Source organism: Lampetra planeri, chromosome 72 (assembly GCF_965212315.1).
Source record: "Lampetra planeri chromosome 72, kcLamPlan1.2.h2, whole genome shotgun sequence".
Lineage (NCBI taxonomy): Eukaryota > Metazoa > Chordata > Hyperoartia > Petromyzontiformes > Petromyzontidae > Lampetra > Lampetra planeri.
In genome coordinates, this window is record NC_136177.1 from 897,520 (window position 1) to 915,572 (window position 18,053).

At 45.6% G+C, this 18,053-nt stretch overlaps 1 protein-coding gene across 3 annotated transcripts; it reads right to left on the bottom strand.

Moving 5' to 3' along the window:
* Positions 1 to 580: 580 nt before the first annotated feature.
* On the bottom strand, positions 581 to 17,375 carry LOC144737671 (junctional adhesion molecule-like). 3 transcript variants are annotated; one of them, XM_078620484.1, is made up of 5 exons: positions 17,303 to 17,375; positions 13,321 to 13,734; positions 11,168 to 11,653; positions 10,001 to 10,173; positions 581 to 2,443 (listed from the first exon to the last, which is right to left on the bottom strand). In XM_078620484.1, exons 1-5 carry the CDS (start codon positions 17,361 to 17,363, stop codon positions 2,321 to 2,323), a joined length of 1,257 nt encoding a protein of 418 aa, XP_078476610.1. In that variant the 5' UTR covers positions 17,364 to 17,375; the 3' UTR covers positions 581 to 2,320. The 3 variants fall into 3 exon arrangements, with proteins under 3 accessions (XP_078476610.1, XP_078476611.1, XP_078476612.1); XM_078620485.1 differs by having other exon boundaries at positions 2,353 to 8,205; XM_078620486.1 differs by lacking the exon at positions 581 to 2,443 and having other exon boundaries at positions 9,979 to 10,169.
* Positions 17,376 to 18,053: the final 678 nt, after the last annotated feature.

Consider the following 18,053-nt stretch of genomic DNA (forward strand, 5'->3'; position numbering starts at 1 on the left):
CTCTTGTTATTTTGGTTTTCGACCTCCTGACCTAGCCCATCCTGCCCCAGCTACGACCACCCCTATCATTATCACTACCCCTATCATTATCACTACCCCTATCATTATCACTACCCCATCACAATCACTACCCCATCACAATCACTACCCCTATCACTATCCCTATAATTATTACTACCCATATCACTATCTCTACGCCTATCACTACCACTATCAATGTAACTACCTACATCACTACCCATATCACTATAACTACTCATATCACTACCCCTATCACTATCACTACCCATATCACTATAACTACTCATATCACTGTAACTACCCCTATCACTACCATTATTACTACCCTTATCTTATCTGTAACCCTATCACTCTCCCTATCGCGACACCAACTGCAATCCCTCCTTAACATCTGCAACCTATTCTCCTGACACCGTGACCACAACACTTTTTAAAGTTCTTCTACTCCATTACTTCAACTACTGTCATCTTAGGTACAATTGTATAATAGTTGGAGAGCGCCTTGCATTAAGGCGCTATGTCCATTCATACAAGTGTAATAAAGGACTCTTTCACTGTGTCTGTCTCCGTTGTCCTTTATTTGGGTTCTTACAACTTTGCCCCACACGGCCCTCGCTCAGAGCCTTTCTCCACCTTCCGCTTGGCAGCCCTTCTGCTGCCGTCGCTCACGTAGCCTTTTCTCCTCGCTCCCGATGCAGCTCCGCTGCTGGCTTCCCTCTCAGCCTCTCCGCTCTTATGCAGTCTCTCGGCTGCTCTCTCTGCAGCCCCACTGCTGCTCTCCGTCTTCCCCGTGCCCGGACACCACTGGCCGACGGTGCCGAGTCCCGTTCTGTGGCGATCACGCCACTCTCCACTCTCTGCCCCGCGTGGCCTCCTCCCGTCTTTATTCTTACACTCTCCCCCTGTCTCTTCCGGTTCCCGCCCTTAAGAGCTTTCCCTTCTCCCCCACGTGACCTAACCCCTCCCCCCGTTACGTCATATCCACGAGGCCGTTTACGCCCGCATTACACAAGATAAGAAATGTGCCAATTTTCACGAGTGTAGAAATGACGAGTGCTCTTGATCAATGGCTTGGGAACCGAGACTAAAAAAGTTATTATAGGTCAATGGTCCTGGACCAGGGTTACGCGAACCCCTGGGGGTACGTGGCAATATCCCAGGGAGGCGTTATGTACGGAGGTGATATATGATCGTGTGAAATTATATCATACTTCAGTTATTACATACGCACTACACTGCTGCACACTACACAATACACTACACTATGCAATACTATACTCTATACTACGCTACTATACAATACACTACTACACACTACGTTACTATACACTACACTTACACTATACACTACACCATTGTGGTTCTGAACCGGAGGCACACCGACCCTTGGGTATACGTAGCAATATCCCAGGTTGTTACATACGGAGGTGATTTATGAACGTGTGTGAAATTACATCATTCATGAGAGTCATTGGTGAATAATCATGTGTGATGAATCTATATGGTAACCTGTAACGATATAAACTGCCTTTTTAATCCTCATTGATCATAAACAATGCGGTGATTTCCAAGCGTATCCAGCGAGCGTGAACAAATTACATTGAGTGTGCAGAGCAGTTAATTAGCTAGCTAGGACATACCTCACAAAATCGTCAATCGGTTAAAATATAGACGTTCATTATTCACAGTACATGTATTTATCAGCACCATGTTAGGCCAGGCAAGGCGGGGGAGGGGAGGGGTTACTCGGTTGAAACAAATTTCAGCAAGGAGGGTATAACACCAGCACAAGGATGAGAACCACTGCATGTAGGCAGTGGTTAGCAACATTGGGACATGGATGGACTACGTTCCACTTCAAGGGATGCTAAACATAAATAACAGTTTCTTCAAACGCAATCATTGATTTTTGTTGTTTTTCAGTCAGGCCTCCAAAGATTCCATCTCTCCTCCTCACTGCTACTGGCTATCACAAACGATCGCTCAACGAAGTGGGCTTATCATCATCATCATGTGGACATTTATAGCAGCAGGCAAATACTCTAAACGCGTGATGTTCATTCTAAATGTGGAGGGGAAAACCCGGAGGACCAGGAAAAAAATCCACACGACCACAGGGAGAGAGACATGCAAACTTCAAATATGCAGCAGGCGCCGTCACAGTCAGGATAGAACCCATGACCTCCTGTATCGCAGACGAGATAATTAACATCACGCCATACACATCCTTCACACCTTCTGCCTGTTAAAAATAGGGGAAAGGTCAATCTGCAATGCTTGTAAGCTCGGCAACAGAAGTCTACTGTGGAGTGCATATTGTACTGGTCTCTATGAATGTTGATTTTGCAAAGGCCGCTGTGTCTCCACGCCTCGACGATACCGTAGCGCCCGATTCCTCGACAACTTCAGGCTCCATCGCAACCTGAAATTGGGCATCAGAGTTATAATTCATGCTCCGGATAATCGTTCAACTTGATGGCTGCTTTATCACGATTCTCCCTGAAGGTCAATAGATCATTGTAGAGAGTAATTACTTGCACAAACGGAGGGGCAGTCAGACACATGCGTGAACATCATGTGTACCGCGAAGCAGACGAGCAACAATGGCTACCTATTGGCTGAAACGGTACACCTATGAATAAGCGCACTCGCCATTGATGGAGGGAGACGAATGACGTCAGACGTACCTCCTGACGCGTCAGGTGAGAGGTCAGAAGGTTTGCGCAGCAATTGGGAGATGAGAAGAGGTAGTGACGAGAGACGGGAGGAGAGAAGTGATTGGATGGAGAGAAACGGGAGAGAAAGTGCGGGGAAAAAGAAAAAGAGGAGGAGAGGATCGGGGAAGGCTCGGCGCACTTTTGATGGTGGAAGTTGACATGAACGCACGCTGCAGAAGATAATAACATCTTCTTGCACCTTTTCTACAACCAACGTGTTGGAGTCATTACAATTGTAACCGAAAAGCATTTTTTTGTAAACGTACATTGTCAATCATTTCTTCAAGATTCTGCATTTGTCGTACAGTAAACAAATGACCTTTAACATTTACAGCATCTCACGTTTAGGTATTTTGACGCACGTACCACTCCAATGCCTATGTTAAAAATACATCTGGTTAATGTGACATTTCATAACATGCAACAGCAATAACACTGGTCAACAAAAAAATGATGGCCTGGACTTTTGCAGCTGTTTTAGACTAATTTCAGGGTGCTGATTCCAAATCTTATCTCAGATTTGCTCTATCACATCTCATTTTTATGCTATCGGCATACCCCATTTTCATTGATTTTACCCGAAATTAACTCTGTCACTTATGATTGCAAGTTGTTGCGAGTCAGTGACTGCTTTGGTGTTAAAATATGGTGCTGTATTTTTAGGATAGTGTGTTTATAATATCATTGTATGTAGATATCCACATTTATTTAATATTTTTCTTCTGCAGGGCGTGATCTAACAATGGCTACAACATCCGAAAGAAGGAAATGCAGTAATGACCCAGATATCTTCTGCTACATCTGTGGCAGCTTCACTTTGCAGGATCAAAGAAGGTTTATCTTGCCTACTTTAAAGTACGACTTGGAGACCAAGACAACAATTGGGCTCCTCACAAAGTTGGCAAAACCTGTGTTGAAACTTTGCGATCATGGTCTAAAGGAAAGAATGCTAAGCTCAAGTTTGGTGTGCCAATGGTTTGGAGAGAACCTACAAACCATTTGTATAACTGCTACTTCTGCCTTGTAAATGTAAGATGTTTCAATAAGAAAAACAAACAACACTTACAATACCCAGATATCCCATCTGCCAGACGACCAGTTGAGCACTGTGAGGAAATACCTGTGCCTGTATTTACTGAGCTACCAGAGATTGATGTTGAATCCCTCAGTTTACCTGCTTCTACAAATGATGATGATGCTCAGATCGACTATACGCCATCTGATGCAGATTGTGATAAAATGTCTCTGTTTAGTCAGCCTGAATTGAATAATCTTGTAAGAGATTTGTATTTGCCAAAGCATGCTGAATTGTTGGCTTCCAGGCTGCAAGAGAAAGGACTACTCAGACCTGGCACTAGTGTCTCCTTTTATCGTAACAGAGAAGCAGCACTGCGAAAGTACTTCCATTCAGATGGTCAACTTGTTTATTGTAATGATGTTGAAGGGCTTCTTCTCAATATGGGACTGCCGCATATGATTCAAGTGAATGGAGACTTTTTATTGACAGTAGTAAAAGGAATTCTAGATTTGAAGCTTTCGTGACTGCAAGGATTCATATTCTTAGGTTTTTTCGGTAAAGTCACGTAGGTAAAAAATTAAAATTAAAATTAATAAAAGTAAAATAAAAATAAAATAAAAATCACGACGTTTTGGAGGCAGCACAAGCTTCCGTCTTCAGGTGGAACCGTCACAGCACGATTGCTGTTTTAAGTAAGGGAAATTCCAAGAAAACAGTCCTTGTATATATACTGGTTGAGGGTGGGAGGAGCCAAGACAGGCCCCTGGATACTATTATTGTGAGGTTCGGTGCGGCTAAAGCACGCTGCTAGGAATGAGCCTTTGTTGTGTAGACTGGTTGAACTGGGAGGTTCCAAGAGTTGTTAAGGTGCGGCTGATGTAAAGGTGCGGCTGCTGTGAATGGGACTGAGCCTTTGTTATGTAGATGAAACAGCACTTTGCTACGTTTCTGGGATTAATTCTAGATTTGCCAAATATGTGTGGTAAAACTTAAAGCAGGAAAACCAGTGTGTGAAAAAAGAAGAACAAACTATACGGTAACTGAAGAATAGTGCCTGTCAAATAAGATGGTCCAAATATGTGTAGTTAAATCTTTTTTGCATGGTTAATAACATCTTTCCAATGATTACAAAGTTTGTACCCATCATCACGGTTGAAATTATGTCTGTGTTTGTATATTTGGATGGCTTCGTGTACAAACCTTTGATGGTATCCAGGAGGTTTGCAAAGCACCTTGGTCTCGGAAAAGACAATTTCAGTCGTAAAAGGAGTTTGAAATGTGTGTTACTTCACAACAGAAATATATAGGGTTCAATCCCAATAGGACACTCTGTAAAAATAAATTAAGAGTATGCCAACATCAAGATTTTTCTGGATATATTGGAATACCATGTTTATGGGTGGCTAATTTGTGTTTATTTGAAAATGGTTAATTTTCTGCTGGGTCAGCAAGGAGGTCACACCAAATACCCTTGTTTCCTGTGCTACTGGGACAGTAGGGCTACATTAGAACACTGGGTTAAAAAGAACTGGCCACCAAGAATCAGTTTGACGCCTGGTGACAAGAACATCAAGAATGAGCCTATGCTTGATAGGAATAAAATTGTATTTCCCCCACTGCACATAAAACTTGGGTTAATGAAGCAATTCGTCAAAGCTCTTGATCACACTGGAGATTGCTTCAGCTATATATGTTCAACCTTTTCAAGTCTCAGTGCTGAGAAGAAAAGGCAGGAATATTTGATGGCCCTCAAATAAGAACACTCATCAGGGATCCACACTTTGTTTCAACAATGACTGCGGCAGAGGCTAGAGCTTGGAATGCATTCTCTGATGTGGTGCAGAATTTCCTTGGGAACAGGAAAGCGGACAACTATCGAGAGATTGTGGAGGAGCTGCTCTTGAGTTTCCAAGCACTTGGATGTAGAATGAGCATCAAGGTTCACTACTTACATAGTCACTTGGCCCAGTTTCCAGAGAACATGGGTCACGTGAGCGAACAACAAGGTGAACGCTTTCATCAAGACATTAAAGTTATGGAAGAACGTTACCAAGGCCGATGGGACTCAAACATGATGGCAGATTACTGTTGTTCCTTGATGAGAGACATTCCACAAGCTGTACATCGGAGATCGTCAAAGAAGAGGTCGTTTATGCAGATGTAACATCACTATTGTGAATGACCTTTTTGTACATATTTTTCTTATTTTCACAATTCAATTATTACATGGTAATATGCATTCACTCACATTGATATGCAGTCACTATCACAACGTTGTGCTACGGCTCATTAAATGTTTGTTTCATTATTATTGTATATTGTATCTTATCTTATTCTTGTATGGATGTCTGTTTAGCTATTCGTATATGAGCATAAATTTGCTGTTTTTATTGAAAATTCAATATTCGATATCTCAAAAACCTGACGAAAACTGATGCCAGATTTGGAATCAGCACCCCAAAATTACCTTAAAACCGTTGGAATACCTTATGCCAGAAATAATGTGTTGACCAGTGTAATATATCTCTTGTGGCACTACTCCAGATCTGGACGCAGAATTTGTATGACTCTTTGAGTCAGCCAAGGCTTTTGTCTTTTTTTTTCTTCCCCCTGCCCCCCACATTTCTGATGACCACGGTTGGCTACGTACGGTGGGAAAGAAGTTCAACATGCACACGCACACACGACTATATACTACACATTACACTACTATACAGTAGACTGTACACTAGACGATACACAACACTACTACCCTATACACTACTATGTATCTACTACATTACACAAGTGTAGTGTCTTCAAAATTACTCACACCGACACGTTGTAACAAGTCACCTGCTTACACTTTATTTCACCTGTTCTCGCACCAGTTGTAGGCACTCCTATAACTATCTGTACGGTCACATAGACGTGGCTTCTCCCCGCTCTTATCTATTCTGCACCTCACTTATCCTGCACTCAGCAACTCTGCTCTCAGCAACTCCGCACACAGCAGCTCCGCACTCAGCGACTCCGCACACAGCAGCTCCGCACTCAGTGACTCCGCACACAGCAGCTCTGCACTCAGCAATTCTGCTCTCAGCAACTCTGCTCTCAGCAACTCCGCACTCAGCGACTCCGCACATAGCAGCTCCGCACTTAGCGAGTCTGCACACAGCAGCTCTGCACTCAGCAACTCTGCACTCAGCAACTCTGCTCTCAGCAACTCCGCACACAGCAGCTCCGCACTCAGCGACTCCGCACACAGCAGCTCCGCACTCAGCGAGTCTGCACACAGCGACTTCGCACTCAGCAACTCTGCACACAGCAGTATGCACTCAGCGACTCTGCATCTCCACTGCTGCCCTCACCTACGCTCCTTCATGGCCGCTCACCCGTCTGTCCCGGGCGAGATGTTTTCACTCTTGGTACCCGGGCAACAACTCCCTTCGCTTACACACACTCCCCTTATATATCCCACCTCATTCCGAGTCCTCACGTGCTCCCCCTCAAGCTGCCACCAGCCAGGCGCCTGATGTCCCATTAATCCCTTATCATCACCCCCCATCTCCCGTCTCTTCGACGCCAACCTTCGGTCACAGCATACCCACCTGTTTTGACCTTGGTTGCACCCACTTCTCACCTTAATTACTGACAGTTTGTCGGTGCAAACCTCATGTTGCAACGCACACACCTGTTTTTCCTCAGTTGCACCCGCTTAACTGCACATACCGCGTATTTCTCTCCTCTACACAAGTGTAGTGGGCCCAACTGAGTTGCAGACCTACTTCTTAGAGGCAACACATTTATTACACCAACACGAATACACAAAGGGATAGTTGCCCCTTTACCAGATACAGCCTAGGGAGTTAACTACAACTGACCGGACCCCTCTCGGGTCCTGGACCACGTGTTGGAGGCTTCTTCTTGACGTAGAACGTAGATTTTCAGATGACGGTAGCAACGACGACCGCGGTCCCTGCGGGGACCCGGCTTATATGTTCCCAGGTAGGGGTCGGCTCCACCCTTGGCCCCGCCCACCTTCGAGAGAGCTTTGGCTCTCTCTCGACTCTTCTCGAGCCCACTTTCCCCCGGAAAGTGGGCTCCCATCTGGGGACCCCTGTAAACTTTACCGGCCAAGTGCCGTCGGGGTCAACCAGAGTGCCATGGCCCAGGGTAACCCTGTCCCTGGGCTGACACTCTCCCACTCCCTCCGGTAGGAGACAGAACTGCACGCCATGCTTGGTGCCACTGCGCTATCCCAGCACTCACCAAGCCCTCACTAGGGGTGGTACTACACCCACCTATGGGGTGTCCGCGATGACGGTGCATCGCATGCCGTGCCTTGCTAGAGCCGGCATTACTCGGTGACATGCACGATGCTGCTACATACCTGATATCCGTGATGTGAGTACATTGCATGGCTTGCTTCTCTACGGCCGGCACCATACAGTGACATCCACGATGTCACTACACAAGTACAATGAGGGAAAAAAGTATATGATCCCCTGCTGATTTTGTACGTTTGCCCACTGACAAAGAAATGATCCGTCTATAATTTTAATGGTAGGTTTATTTGAACAGTGAGATACAGAATAACAACAACAAAATCCAGAAAACGCATGTCAAAAAATGTATAAATTGATTTGCATTTTAATGAGGGAAATAATTATTTGACCCCTCTGCAAAACATGACTTAATACTGGATGGCAAACCCCTTGTTGGCAATCACAGAGGTCAGACGTTTCTTGTAATTGGCCACCAGGTTTGCACACATCTCAGGAGGGATTTTTCCCACTCCTCTTTGCAGATCTTCTCCAAGTCATTAAGGTTTCGAGGCTGACGTTTGGCAACTTGAACCTTCAGCTCCCTCCACAGTTTTCTATGGGATTAAGGTCTGGAGACTGGCTAGGCCACTCCAGGACCTTAATGTGCTTCTTCTTGAGCCACTCCTTTGTTGCGTTGGCCGTGTGTTTTGGGTCATTGTCATGCTGGAATACCCATCCACGACCCATTTTCAATGCCCTGGCTGAGGGAAGGAGGTTCTCACTCAAAATTTGACGGTACATGGCCCCGTCCATCGTCCCTTTGATGCGGTGAAGTTGTCCTGTCCCCTTAGCAGAAAAACACCCCCAAAGCATAATGTTTCCACCTCCATGTTTGACGGTGGGGATGGTGTTCTTGGGGTCATAGGCAGTATTCCTCCTCATCCAAACACGGCGAGTTGAGTTGATGCCAAAGAGCTCCATTTTGGTCTCATCTGATCACAACACTTTCACCCAGTTGTCCTCTGAATCATTCAGATGTTCATTGGCAAATTTCAGACGGGCATGTATATGTGCTTTCTTGAGCAGGGGGACCTTGTGGGCGCTGCAGGATTTCAGTCCTTCACAGCGTAGTGTGTTACCAACTGTTTTCTTGGTGAATATGGTCCCAGCTGCCTTGAGATCATTGACAAGATCCTCCCGTGTAGTTCTGGGCTGATTCCTCACCGTTCTCATGATCATTGCAACTCCACGAGGTGAGATCTTGCATGGAGCCCCAGGCCGAGGGAGATTGACAGTTATTTTGTGTTTCTTCCATTTGCGAATAATCGCACTAACTGTTGTCACCTTCTAACCAAGCTGCTTGGCGATGGTCTTGTAGCCCATTCCAGCCTTGTGTAGGTCTACAATCTTGTCCCTGACATCCTTGGAGAGCTCTTTGGTCTTGACCATGGTGGAGAGTTTGGAATCTGATTGATTGATTGCTTCTGTGAACAGGTGTCTTTTATACAGGTAACAAGCTGAGATTAGGAGCACTCCCTTTAAGAGTGTGCTCCTAATCTCAACTCGTTACCTATATAAAAGACACCTGGGAGCCAGAAATCTTTCTGATTGAGAGGTGGTCAAATACGTATTTTCCTCATTAAAATGCTAATCAATTTATCACATTTTTGACATACGTTTTTCTAGATTTTTTTGTTGGTATTCTGTCTCTCACTGTTCAAATAAACCTACCATTAAAATTATAGACTGATCATTTCTTCGTCAGTGGGCAAACGTACAAAATCAGCAGGGGATCAAATACTTTTTTCCCTCACTGTATACACGACACCAATATACACTACACTACCATACACGAGACAACTATACTACATAGAAAACCAATTTATTTAGAACTGCTTCTTGTTGTGTGTAGTTTGTTATCCTTCCCCGCATCTTCAATTATCACGGTTGGCCACTTACGGTGAGAAATAACAACTTCAATGTACACACATACATACCGTGTTGTGCTGTGTTCTCAACACGATCCAGCAGATGTAAGACAGAGATACTGCCAATAGGGAGATGGAGCAGACTAATATTGCGATTACACTTCTCTTGCACCCCTTCCCACCAGTAGGGACATTGGCATTGGGTGGAATTGCGCTGGTGAGGATGGTGGTATGGCTGCTATCTGTCAATAACACAGAAACACATTGCACCGCGAAGGTCAGGTGGTCACACTGGTGAGTTAAAAGTTCACATTCTGGTCGTGTGTCAGGTTAATGTACGGCAGTTAATGTTTAAGGGAAGCAGCCATCACCGTCAGATAATGTGACGTTTAAGTTGAGGGTTGAGACCCACCTCACTGAATATTTGAGTGTCAGAGACACCATGAATGTGCACCTTGAATTTTACCCCCTCGTATGTTTGGGTTTTCTTCAGAGTACTCCGGTATTCACACAACTGGTTCAACATATCATATGGAAATTTTACGAAGTGAAGGAGCCTGCCAGGCCTGCCCACAGCATCTCTACCATCGGAGCCTGCCAGGCCTGTCCACAGCATCTCTACCATCAGAGCCTGCCAGGCCTGCCCCATGCGTCTCTTCTTGACATCAGCCAGTCTGGATTTAGACCCTTACATACCAATGAGATAGCTACCCTTTGTGTTGTTTATGGGTTACTGTACGTGCTATGTTAGGCTTGTTGGACCTCTCAGTCCGCTTATCTGTTGGAACTTGCTGAAACTCAATCAGCCAAATGTGAATATTTGCTGGTTGGCAGGAGTCTGAACTTGTTGATCTGAGGCTTATATCAGCATTTTTAATTATGATTGGAATGGCACGCAAACTGGTAAATACGACTCAGAGTGTGATGCAGGTTCTGTGTGGCCTGTTTCGATATGGAGGGTGAACAATACAGCATGGACCAGGATATTAAGGTTGCAACTGGTTAAGCGAGATGGGCGGTATGACCAATATTGGGACCAGTCTAGGTGGGTATGATGGGGGTTGGGTCCCCCTGGGATCAGGCAGAGGCCATTCTCTCAGCACCTCAACAACCAGAACAATACTGGAGGAAGGGAGGGCTTCTAGCCAGGAGCAGCAGACGGGACTGGGCAAGGGAGACTTCCTGAGTCGTAAGTAGAATTGTGTACACACAAGCTTGAATGTATGGCCCACGTACCATTGACGACCAGGAGGGTTCCAAGTTGGTTAGCGTAATTGTACTCGCTGTTTCCCTGTTGATTCATTTTCAACTCTTTGACGACCAGGAGGGTTCCAAGTTGGTCAGCGTAACTATACTCTCTGTTTCCCTGTTGGTTAATTTTCAACTCTTTGATATGACAGAAGTAGGCATATGTGTCACTACAGTTCAGGTTGGTGATGTTGATGCTCGCCTCCCCCTTGGTTGGGTCTCCCACCAGTCTCAGTCGATCCTGGAATTTCCCTTCGATGTAGTTATTTAAACTGTTGAATATGAGCAGTCCCTTGTTGACCTCCTGGAGTCTCCACTCCACGTGGACTTGGTTTGAGAGAGAATTAAGCGAGAAGGTGCAGGGCAAGAGGGCAGAGCTGCCCGCTATGCCCATGACGAACCTCTCAGTACACATGCTCGCCCTGTAGCTGAAATTGGAGCACTGAAGACTCCCGTCTCCTTCAGAGACTGCACCTGAAAAGGAATGCGAACGAGATTGGTTCCTTGACAGCATAAGTCTGTGATGGAGTGCTAATAGGAGGTAGATTGGGGGTATGCACTTGGAACACAATGTCCATGGTCCCTGGTAGATTACATGGCTATGAAGGTGAGCACCTTAACCCTTTCCCATTGCGATGATGTACATTATGTCATCAGTTTTTCTTCTGATTCTGTACTGGAGTATGTACCGAGGCTCCCACAAGGCCATGCGGGGGAGGGTTGTGTGTGGCACAGTTTTGGTGCTAGCTATTCTAGAGTGGCGGCAGTCATGTGACTACAGTTATCTGCGGTGAGTAACGACATATTTAAAAACAATGATGCTACGCCTCTCGAAATAAAAACCGCTTGCACGTTCAAAGATTCTGTGGTAAATAGGACACCCACACCCTGAAACTTGCAAACGTCTCGTAATGGAAAGGAGGTAATTGATTAATATGGATGCTATTTCTGGTGTTGTGAACTCAATGCCGTGGGTTTATCGTGGGCTCACCAGTTTACTCCACGTATTAAATTGCATATTGGGTCTGACAAAACATCCCGAGCATGTCCACTTCTTTTTTTAAAAGAGCCTCTACGCTCAATGAGATGTTTCTTTATGAACCTCACAGAGTACACTTGAGCATGCTTCAACCACTGTAAACTTTGATGAGGAACATTATGCGAGCGAGTCGTATGTGATATCTATACCACCTTTAAAAAGGGCACATAGTGTTGCACTGGTTTTGGAATTCTTTGCATGTTGGTGCATCTGCCAGTTATCTCAGTCGGTCAACCCATGGCACCTGGGTCTGTTGCGTGACCTCATGCCAGCGGGCCTCCGACACTTCACATGGCCTGAAAGTGCACGTAGCCTGGCACAAGCGTCGTAGTGACGTCACCACCACTTAGTGGTGAACGGCCATTGTTGGAATGAGAGGCCTGGTGTCATACAACTTGTGTACAGTTACATGCATTTACGTTGCTGGTAGCGTGGATTAGATGTACTAATGATGTAGGAGTGTTGTTTGGATAAGGTTAAGAGACTTGTGGAGTGAGCGAGGCGGATATATAGTTAACGTCGTCTTTAGGCCACCACGTGGCCAAGATAGCGGCCGTATCGTCTCAAACTTTTCCCAGTGTGAATTTTTATAATGAACATATCACGCCGGTGAGTCGTATGTAACATCTTTACCAACGTTTTAAAAATGCACCTGGTGTAGCACCAATTGTTGAATACTTTGCATCACTTCCTTATGTCACCAACGTTTCCACTTGTCTTCTTGGTTCTTTCGGTAAAGTCACGTAGAAGGGAAGTAATACCGAAAGAACCAAGATGATGAATCCCTGCAGTCACGAAAGCTTTAAATCGAAAGTTTCAACTTGTTTATAACACATTCGTGAATTTATACAAACCAGAACGACTGATCCCCCGTACCAGATAATGGCGATGGCAATTTACAATCAGATCACAGACAGATGTCACCGTAATTCCTCTCTGTCACTCTTTGGTATTCTCGTAGCCAGAGATGCTCAAATAAAATGCAACACTCGTGATGATTTTCCTAAAGCGAGCCCTGCACGAGTCATTGCTGCAATGGAAAGGCATGGGTCCTGAAATGATTGTTGCCAGAACCGGATCTCAATACCAAGACAACACGTACCTTGGACTATCAGGTGGGTTCCATGATGACCATAATAATTATATTCTTTGATTCTTTGTTCACTCATTTCCCACTCTCTGATTCGGCAAAAGTAGGTGTTTATGTCCGCACGTGTCAGGTTGACGATGATGATGCTTGCATCACCTTTGCCGGGGTCTCCCAACAGTCTGAGTCGATCCCTAAAATTGTCGGCAGTGTAATTGTTATTCGAACTGTTGAATATTACCATTCCCTTTTTGATCTCCCTGAGTCTCCACTCCACGCTGACTTCATTCGAGGGAGAATGAAGCGAGAAGGTGCAGGGCAGGACCACGGAGCGGCCAACCACACTCATGACGGACCTCTTGGTACACACGCTCACCATGGAACCAAATTTGTAGCAATGAAAACTCGCATCTCCCTGACAGGCTGCACCTGAAAAGGATGTGGACAGGGATTAGTGAAGTGCCTGGTCCTGCAACGCCTGTAATGCAGTGATTATAGGAGGTGGGGTTGGATGATCGACCTGAGATGAGACAACTCATGGTTATCACGTTTAATTCACTTGACTATTCGACTCGATTTCAGAGCTGCTAGCAGATCTCTCAACTGACTCATTGTTGAGTCATCTCATAGATCGTTCTTTGCTCTGCGCATCACTATGTTGGCTCAGGGACTTTGTGCTATGTGGTGTGTCGTGAAGGGTCCTGCTGCACTCCAACCACCCATCAACCAATTAAAGTGGTCTTTGCATAGTACAGGGAGTCCTCTACTTACAAAAATTCGACTTAAGAACTTTCAGAGATATGAATAATGCTGTCCGTATGTCCAGTTGCCTGTTTGGACCAAGAGTCGGTAGTTGAACTGCCGCGAAATAGATGGTGGTGGTGGCATCTACATCTGCAAAACGCGAAGAACCAGTGGCATCTACATCTATAGGAGCTTATAGATCTTCTAAATCCATTCCCCGTGTTTAGTGTCTATGCCGTACAACATGTTTAGAATCGAACAAATCGACTTACAAACAGATCACTGGAAACTAACTCGTTTGTAAGTAGAGCAGTCCCTGTATTTGCGTCGTTCTTCAATGAAAAGTGACAATCGAGACAGCAGTTTCTAACTTTAAGGCAATGCATTCCCTCGGTCTGCCATCTGAGTTTGATCAACCTCGAACCAATGCAAAACTCGATAACCCTGGCACCAACGTTGTTTGCAGAGCTGTCGATATTCATCATACGGTTGCCAAATGAGACATCGCCACTTGACTACATTCCGCACGTTAATTCTCACATTACGCTCGGACGCGCTCGCGCCGCCGATTGTTCACATTGCAAATGTTTCTTTCAGCGATGGCTGTTTCCCAGACCATATCAAAATGGTGCAGGTAACACCACTCCTGAAGAAAAGTTAGCTTAAGCCATAGTGAACCCACAACCTATCACCCGGACTAAAAGCAGAGCACAATTTCAAAGGTCAAAGAGCGCCTGTGGTTGAAGTGGTTACTTTCCCAGGTCGCTGCAAAAGGCAAATTTAACCCATTGCAGTTGGCGTTTCAGATGTTCCACAGCACTGAGATGGTACTACCAAAGATCACCAATGACCTCTACAAGATCATGGATGACAGGTTGGCTGGACTCGATGTCTCCACCGCCTTTGACACCATCGACCATTAGATACTCATCGGGTGGCTAAGGTCAAGGTTTTGTGTATTGGGTACATCACTGGGGTGTATTTAGTTATACCCGCATGGTCGATCACAGTTCGTCAAGTGGGGGATGAACAGTCATCGCCTATGCCATGCCCAGTTGGTGTACCACAGCAGTCCGTCCTCGGGCCCTTCCTGTTGTCAAGATACGTCTCTTTGATCGCCGATGTCATCTCGTCGCATGCCATCAAGTTCCATCAATTTTCTGATGATGCACAATTGTTCACTACAGTGAAGTCAAAGTGAGATATTGAGAGCCTCCGTAACCTTGAAGATGGCACGTAAGTGGGACACGTTTGGTTTGCACGAAAGAAAATGCTGCTTAATTCAGACAAATCTGCGGTTCTGCTGGTTGGCACTCAGGCTAAAATATTGTGGGAGGATCAGGTGTTGCAATCGAAGACTCCAGGATTAAGTTTTCTACTCATGTAAAGAACCTACAATTTCTATATCAGGGATGTATGGCACATTCGATAACTACTGAGTTGTAACATAGCCAACACAGTGGCGTGTAGCATAGTATTTACATGGATTGATTATTGCAACTCACTACTCTCAGGGGACGTCTGGAAAAATATTACCAAGCTGCAGAGTGTACAACATTCTTTGGCACGTGTCGTGACGGGTATTGCAAGATTTGACCAAGTTCGTCCAGCGGTCGCCGAGCTGGATTGGCTTTGGTTGCTGATCCAATACATTATAAGGTCGTTCTCACTACACACAAATTGCTTGCACAAAGGAACCACAATACCTTGTTGATCTCGTCAAGGAGCATAAATCATCACACAAACTCCGGTCATCCTCGCAGATACCAGATAGCAGTCACCACTGATGTAAGCCATGGCCTGGAATTAAACTCGGGTAACCTGGTTCATAACAAAATGCTATGCATAGCCATACAACATCTGTACAGTCAGTGTGGGAAGGCAGGTTACTGAAAGGACAAAGCATAAAAACATTGCAATCAACATTTTCCACTTGCATATGTTCACATTTCCTGGAGAAGCCAGGTCACTGAGATGAGCATCAGTGCCATCCAGGGGTCGGCTACAAAACCAAAATCCAGGTGGTGGGAAAGTTTTTAAGAGCGGGCATTTGAAGGTCAGACGTCAATTGCAAAAGTTGCTGATAGAAAGTGGTGGCGTTGTGTCGTATCATGTACGGCGCTGGACGCAATGACCTCCAGAGATTGCGTCCATCTCGCCATCGCATAGCATCGCGATTACTAGGAGATGTTAACTACCTCGCCTGGTATACAGGAGATCGTAGGTTTGATCCCGACCCTGACACCTGCTGTATATTTTAAGTTTTTACGTTCTCTCTCCCCGTGGTCGCGTGGATTTTTTTCGGGTCCTTCAGTCTTTCCCTCCACATTTATAATCAACACGCATTCAGAGTATTTGGCTGCTGCTATAAATGTCAACATGACGAGCCCACTTCGTTGCGCTATAATTCTGAAAAAACAACTCTATAGCTCGGTGAGCCTTACCTTGTAAAATAAAAACTGTTTAGTTTTTAGTTTATCTGGTCGCACTCATTACACTCAAGTGCTTGCCACAAATTAACCGCAATACCTTTACTGAACTCGTTAAGGAGCATAGGCCATCATCACGCAAACTCAGCTCATCCTCGCAGCAGCGGCTTTTAGTTAACCATAAAACAAAGACGGTCCCCGCATGGTGCGCTTTCTGATGCGCTTCTGCGAGCGTCTTGTACGCCCTTCCCTCCGATATTTGGAAGCCACTGGGAGCTATGCACTTTTCAATAATCTAGGTTGAAAACTGTTTTTTTTTAAATGATTGTTGTGTTTAGTTTGTTTTTCTTCCCCCGCACCTCTGATTATCTACGGTTGGCTGCGTACGGTGTGACATAAGTTCAACATACATACAGAATGGTGGTAATGATGCGGCCAATCATGTCGAAATTCATAGCAGTCAAATACTTTAAACGCATGTTTCTAAATGTGGAGGGAAAAACCGGAGGACCCGGAGAAAAATGCACATGACCACGGGCAGAGAGACATGCAAACTCCAAATATACAGAAGGCGTCAGGGTTGGAATGAACCCACGACCTTCTACATACCAAGGGAGGAAGTTAAATTCCCCTAGCTACCATGGCGCCCATAAAGCATCTGTCGTCCGACTTGGCAAGGCAAATCGTACGATGATAAATACACCTTTCGGTAAGGCGTCTTGAGATGTGGTTGAAGTCAATCCCTACGTAGCACGCACACCTACACACACATGCGTGCGTGTGTACACGACTGTGTGCTTGTGTGAACCGTGGGAATCACTCACCACGTGCCCCGTTCACCCAGAGCCCCAGCACCAAACACGCACGAGCGACGAGAGCGACCATCTCGGACTCGCATTCAAAATCTTGTGTCGTATTTGCCCAGGATAAGGGCCGATTTTATACCACGGGGGTGGGTGACGGTGGTGGGGGGGGGGGGTGACGGTGGGGGCGGTGTGGGGGGGTGACGGTGGAGTTGGGGGTGACGGTGGGGGGTGACGGTGGGGGTGGTGGTGACGGTGGGGTTGTTGGTGACGGTGGGGGGGGTCTCAGGATCAGCCAGCCACAGGGTGACGTGGCAGGGGCTCCACACTAACCACTCCAACAAAATGAGAGCTCGAAGGGTGTTGTCACATTTTACTCTGCTCCAGCTGTTGAGTCACACACACGTCAGGGGTGGTGTATAGCACCACACCCCTGGCTGCCTTTGTCTCCCCAGCAACGAGTATACATTTTCGCACCAGGTACTCGCTTGAGGCCGAGTCGACCTAGGGGATCGGTTCCAATAATGGGAACTGGTGTTTGCCACGAGTGGGAATCTAATATATTGTGTATCGATGTATTTAAAAATGTATCTTGTCTAATAATAATACGCGCCGAAACTTTCCCACAGCATTCTAGATTTGAAGATTTCGTGACTGCAAGGATTCATACTCTTAGTTCTTTCGGTAAAGTCACGTAGGTAAAATTAATAAAAATAAAACAATAAAAATCACGACGTTTCGGATGCAACACAAGCTTCCGTCTTCAGGTGAA

Excerpts from the sequence above, each read along its gene's own strand:
- LOC144737671 (XM_078620484.1), bottom strand. The coding sequence starts at position 17,363 with ATGGTCGCTCTCGTCGCTCGTGCGTGTTTGGTGCTGGGGCTCTGGGTG. Across the intron at positions 13,735-17,302 it reads CTGGGTGAACGGGGCACGTG|GTGCAGCCTGTCAGGGAGAT; the intron begins GTGAGTGATTCC and ends CATCCTTTTCAG. Across the intron at positions 10,174-11,167 it reads AACCCTCCTGGTCGTCAATG|ATAGCAGCCATACCACCATC; the intron begins GTACGTGGGCCA and ends TGTTATTGACAG.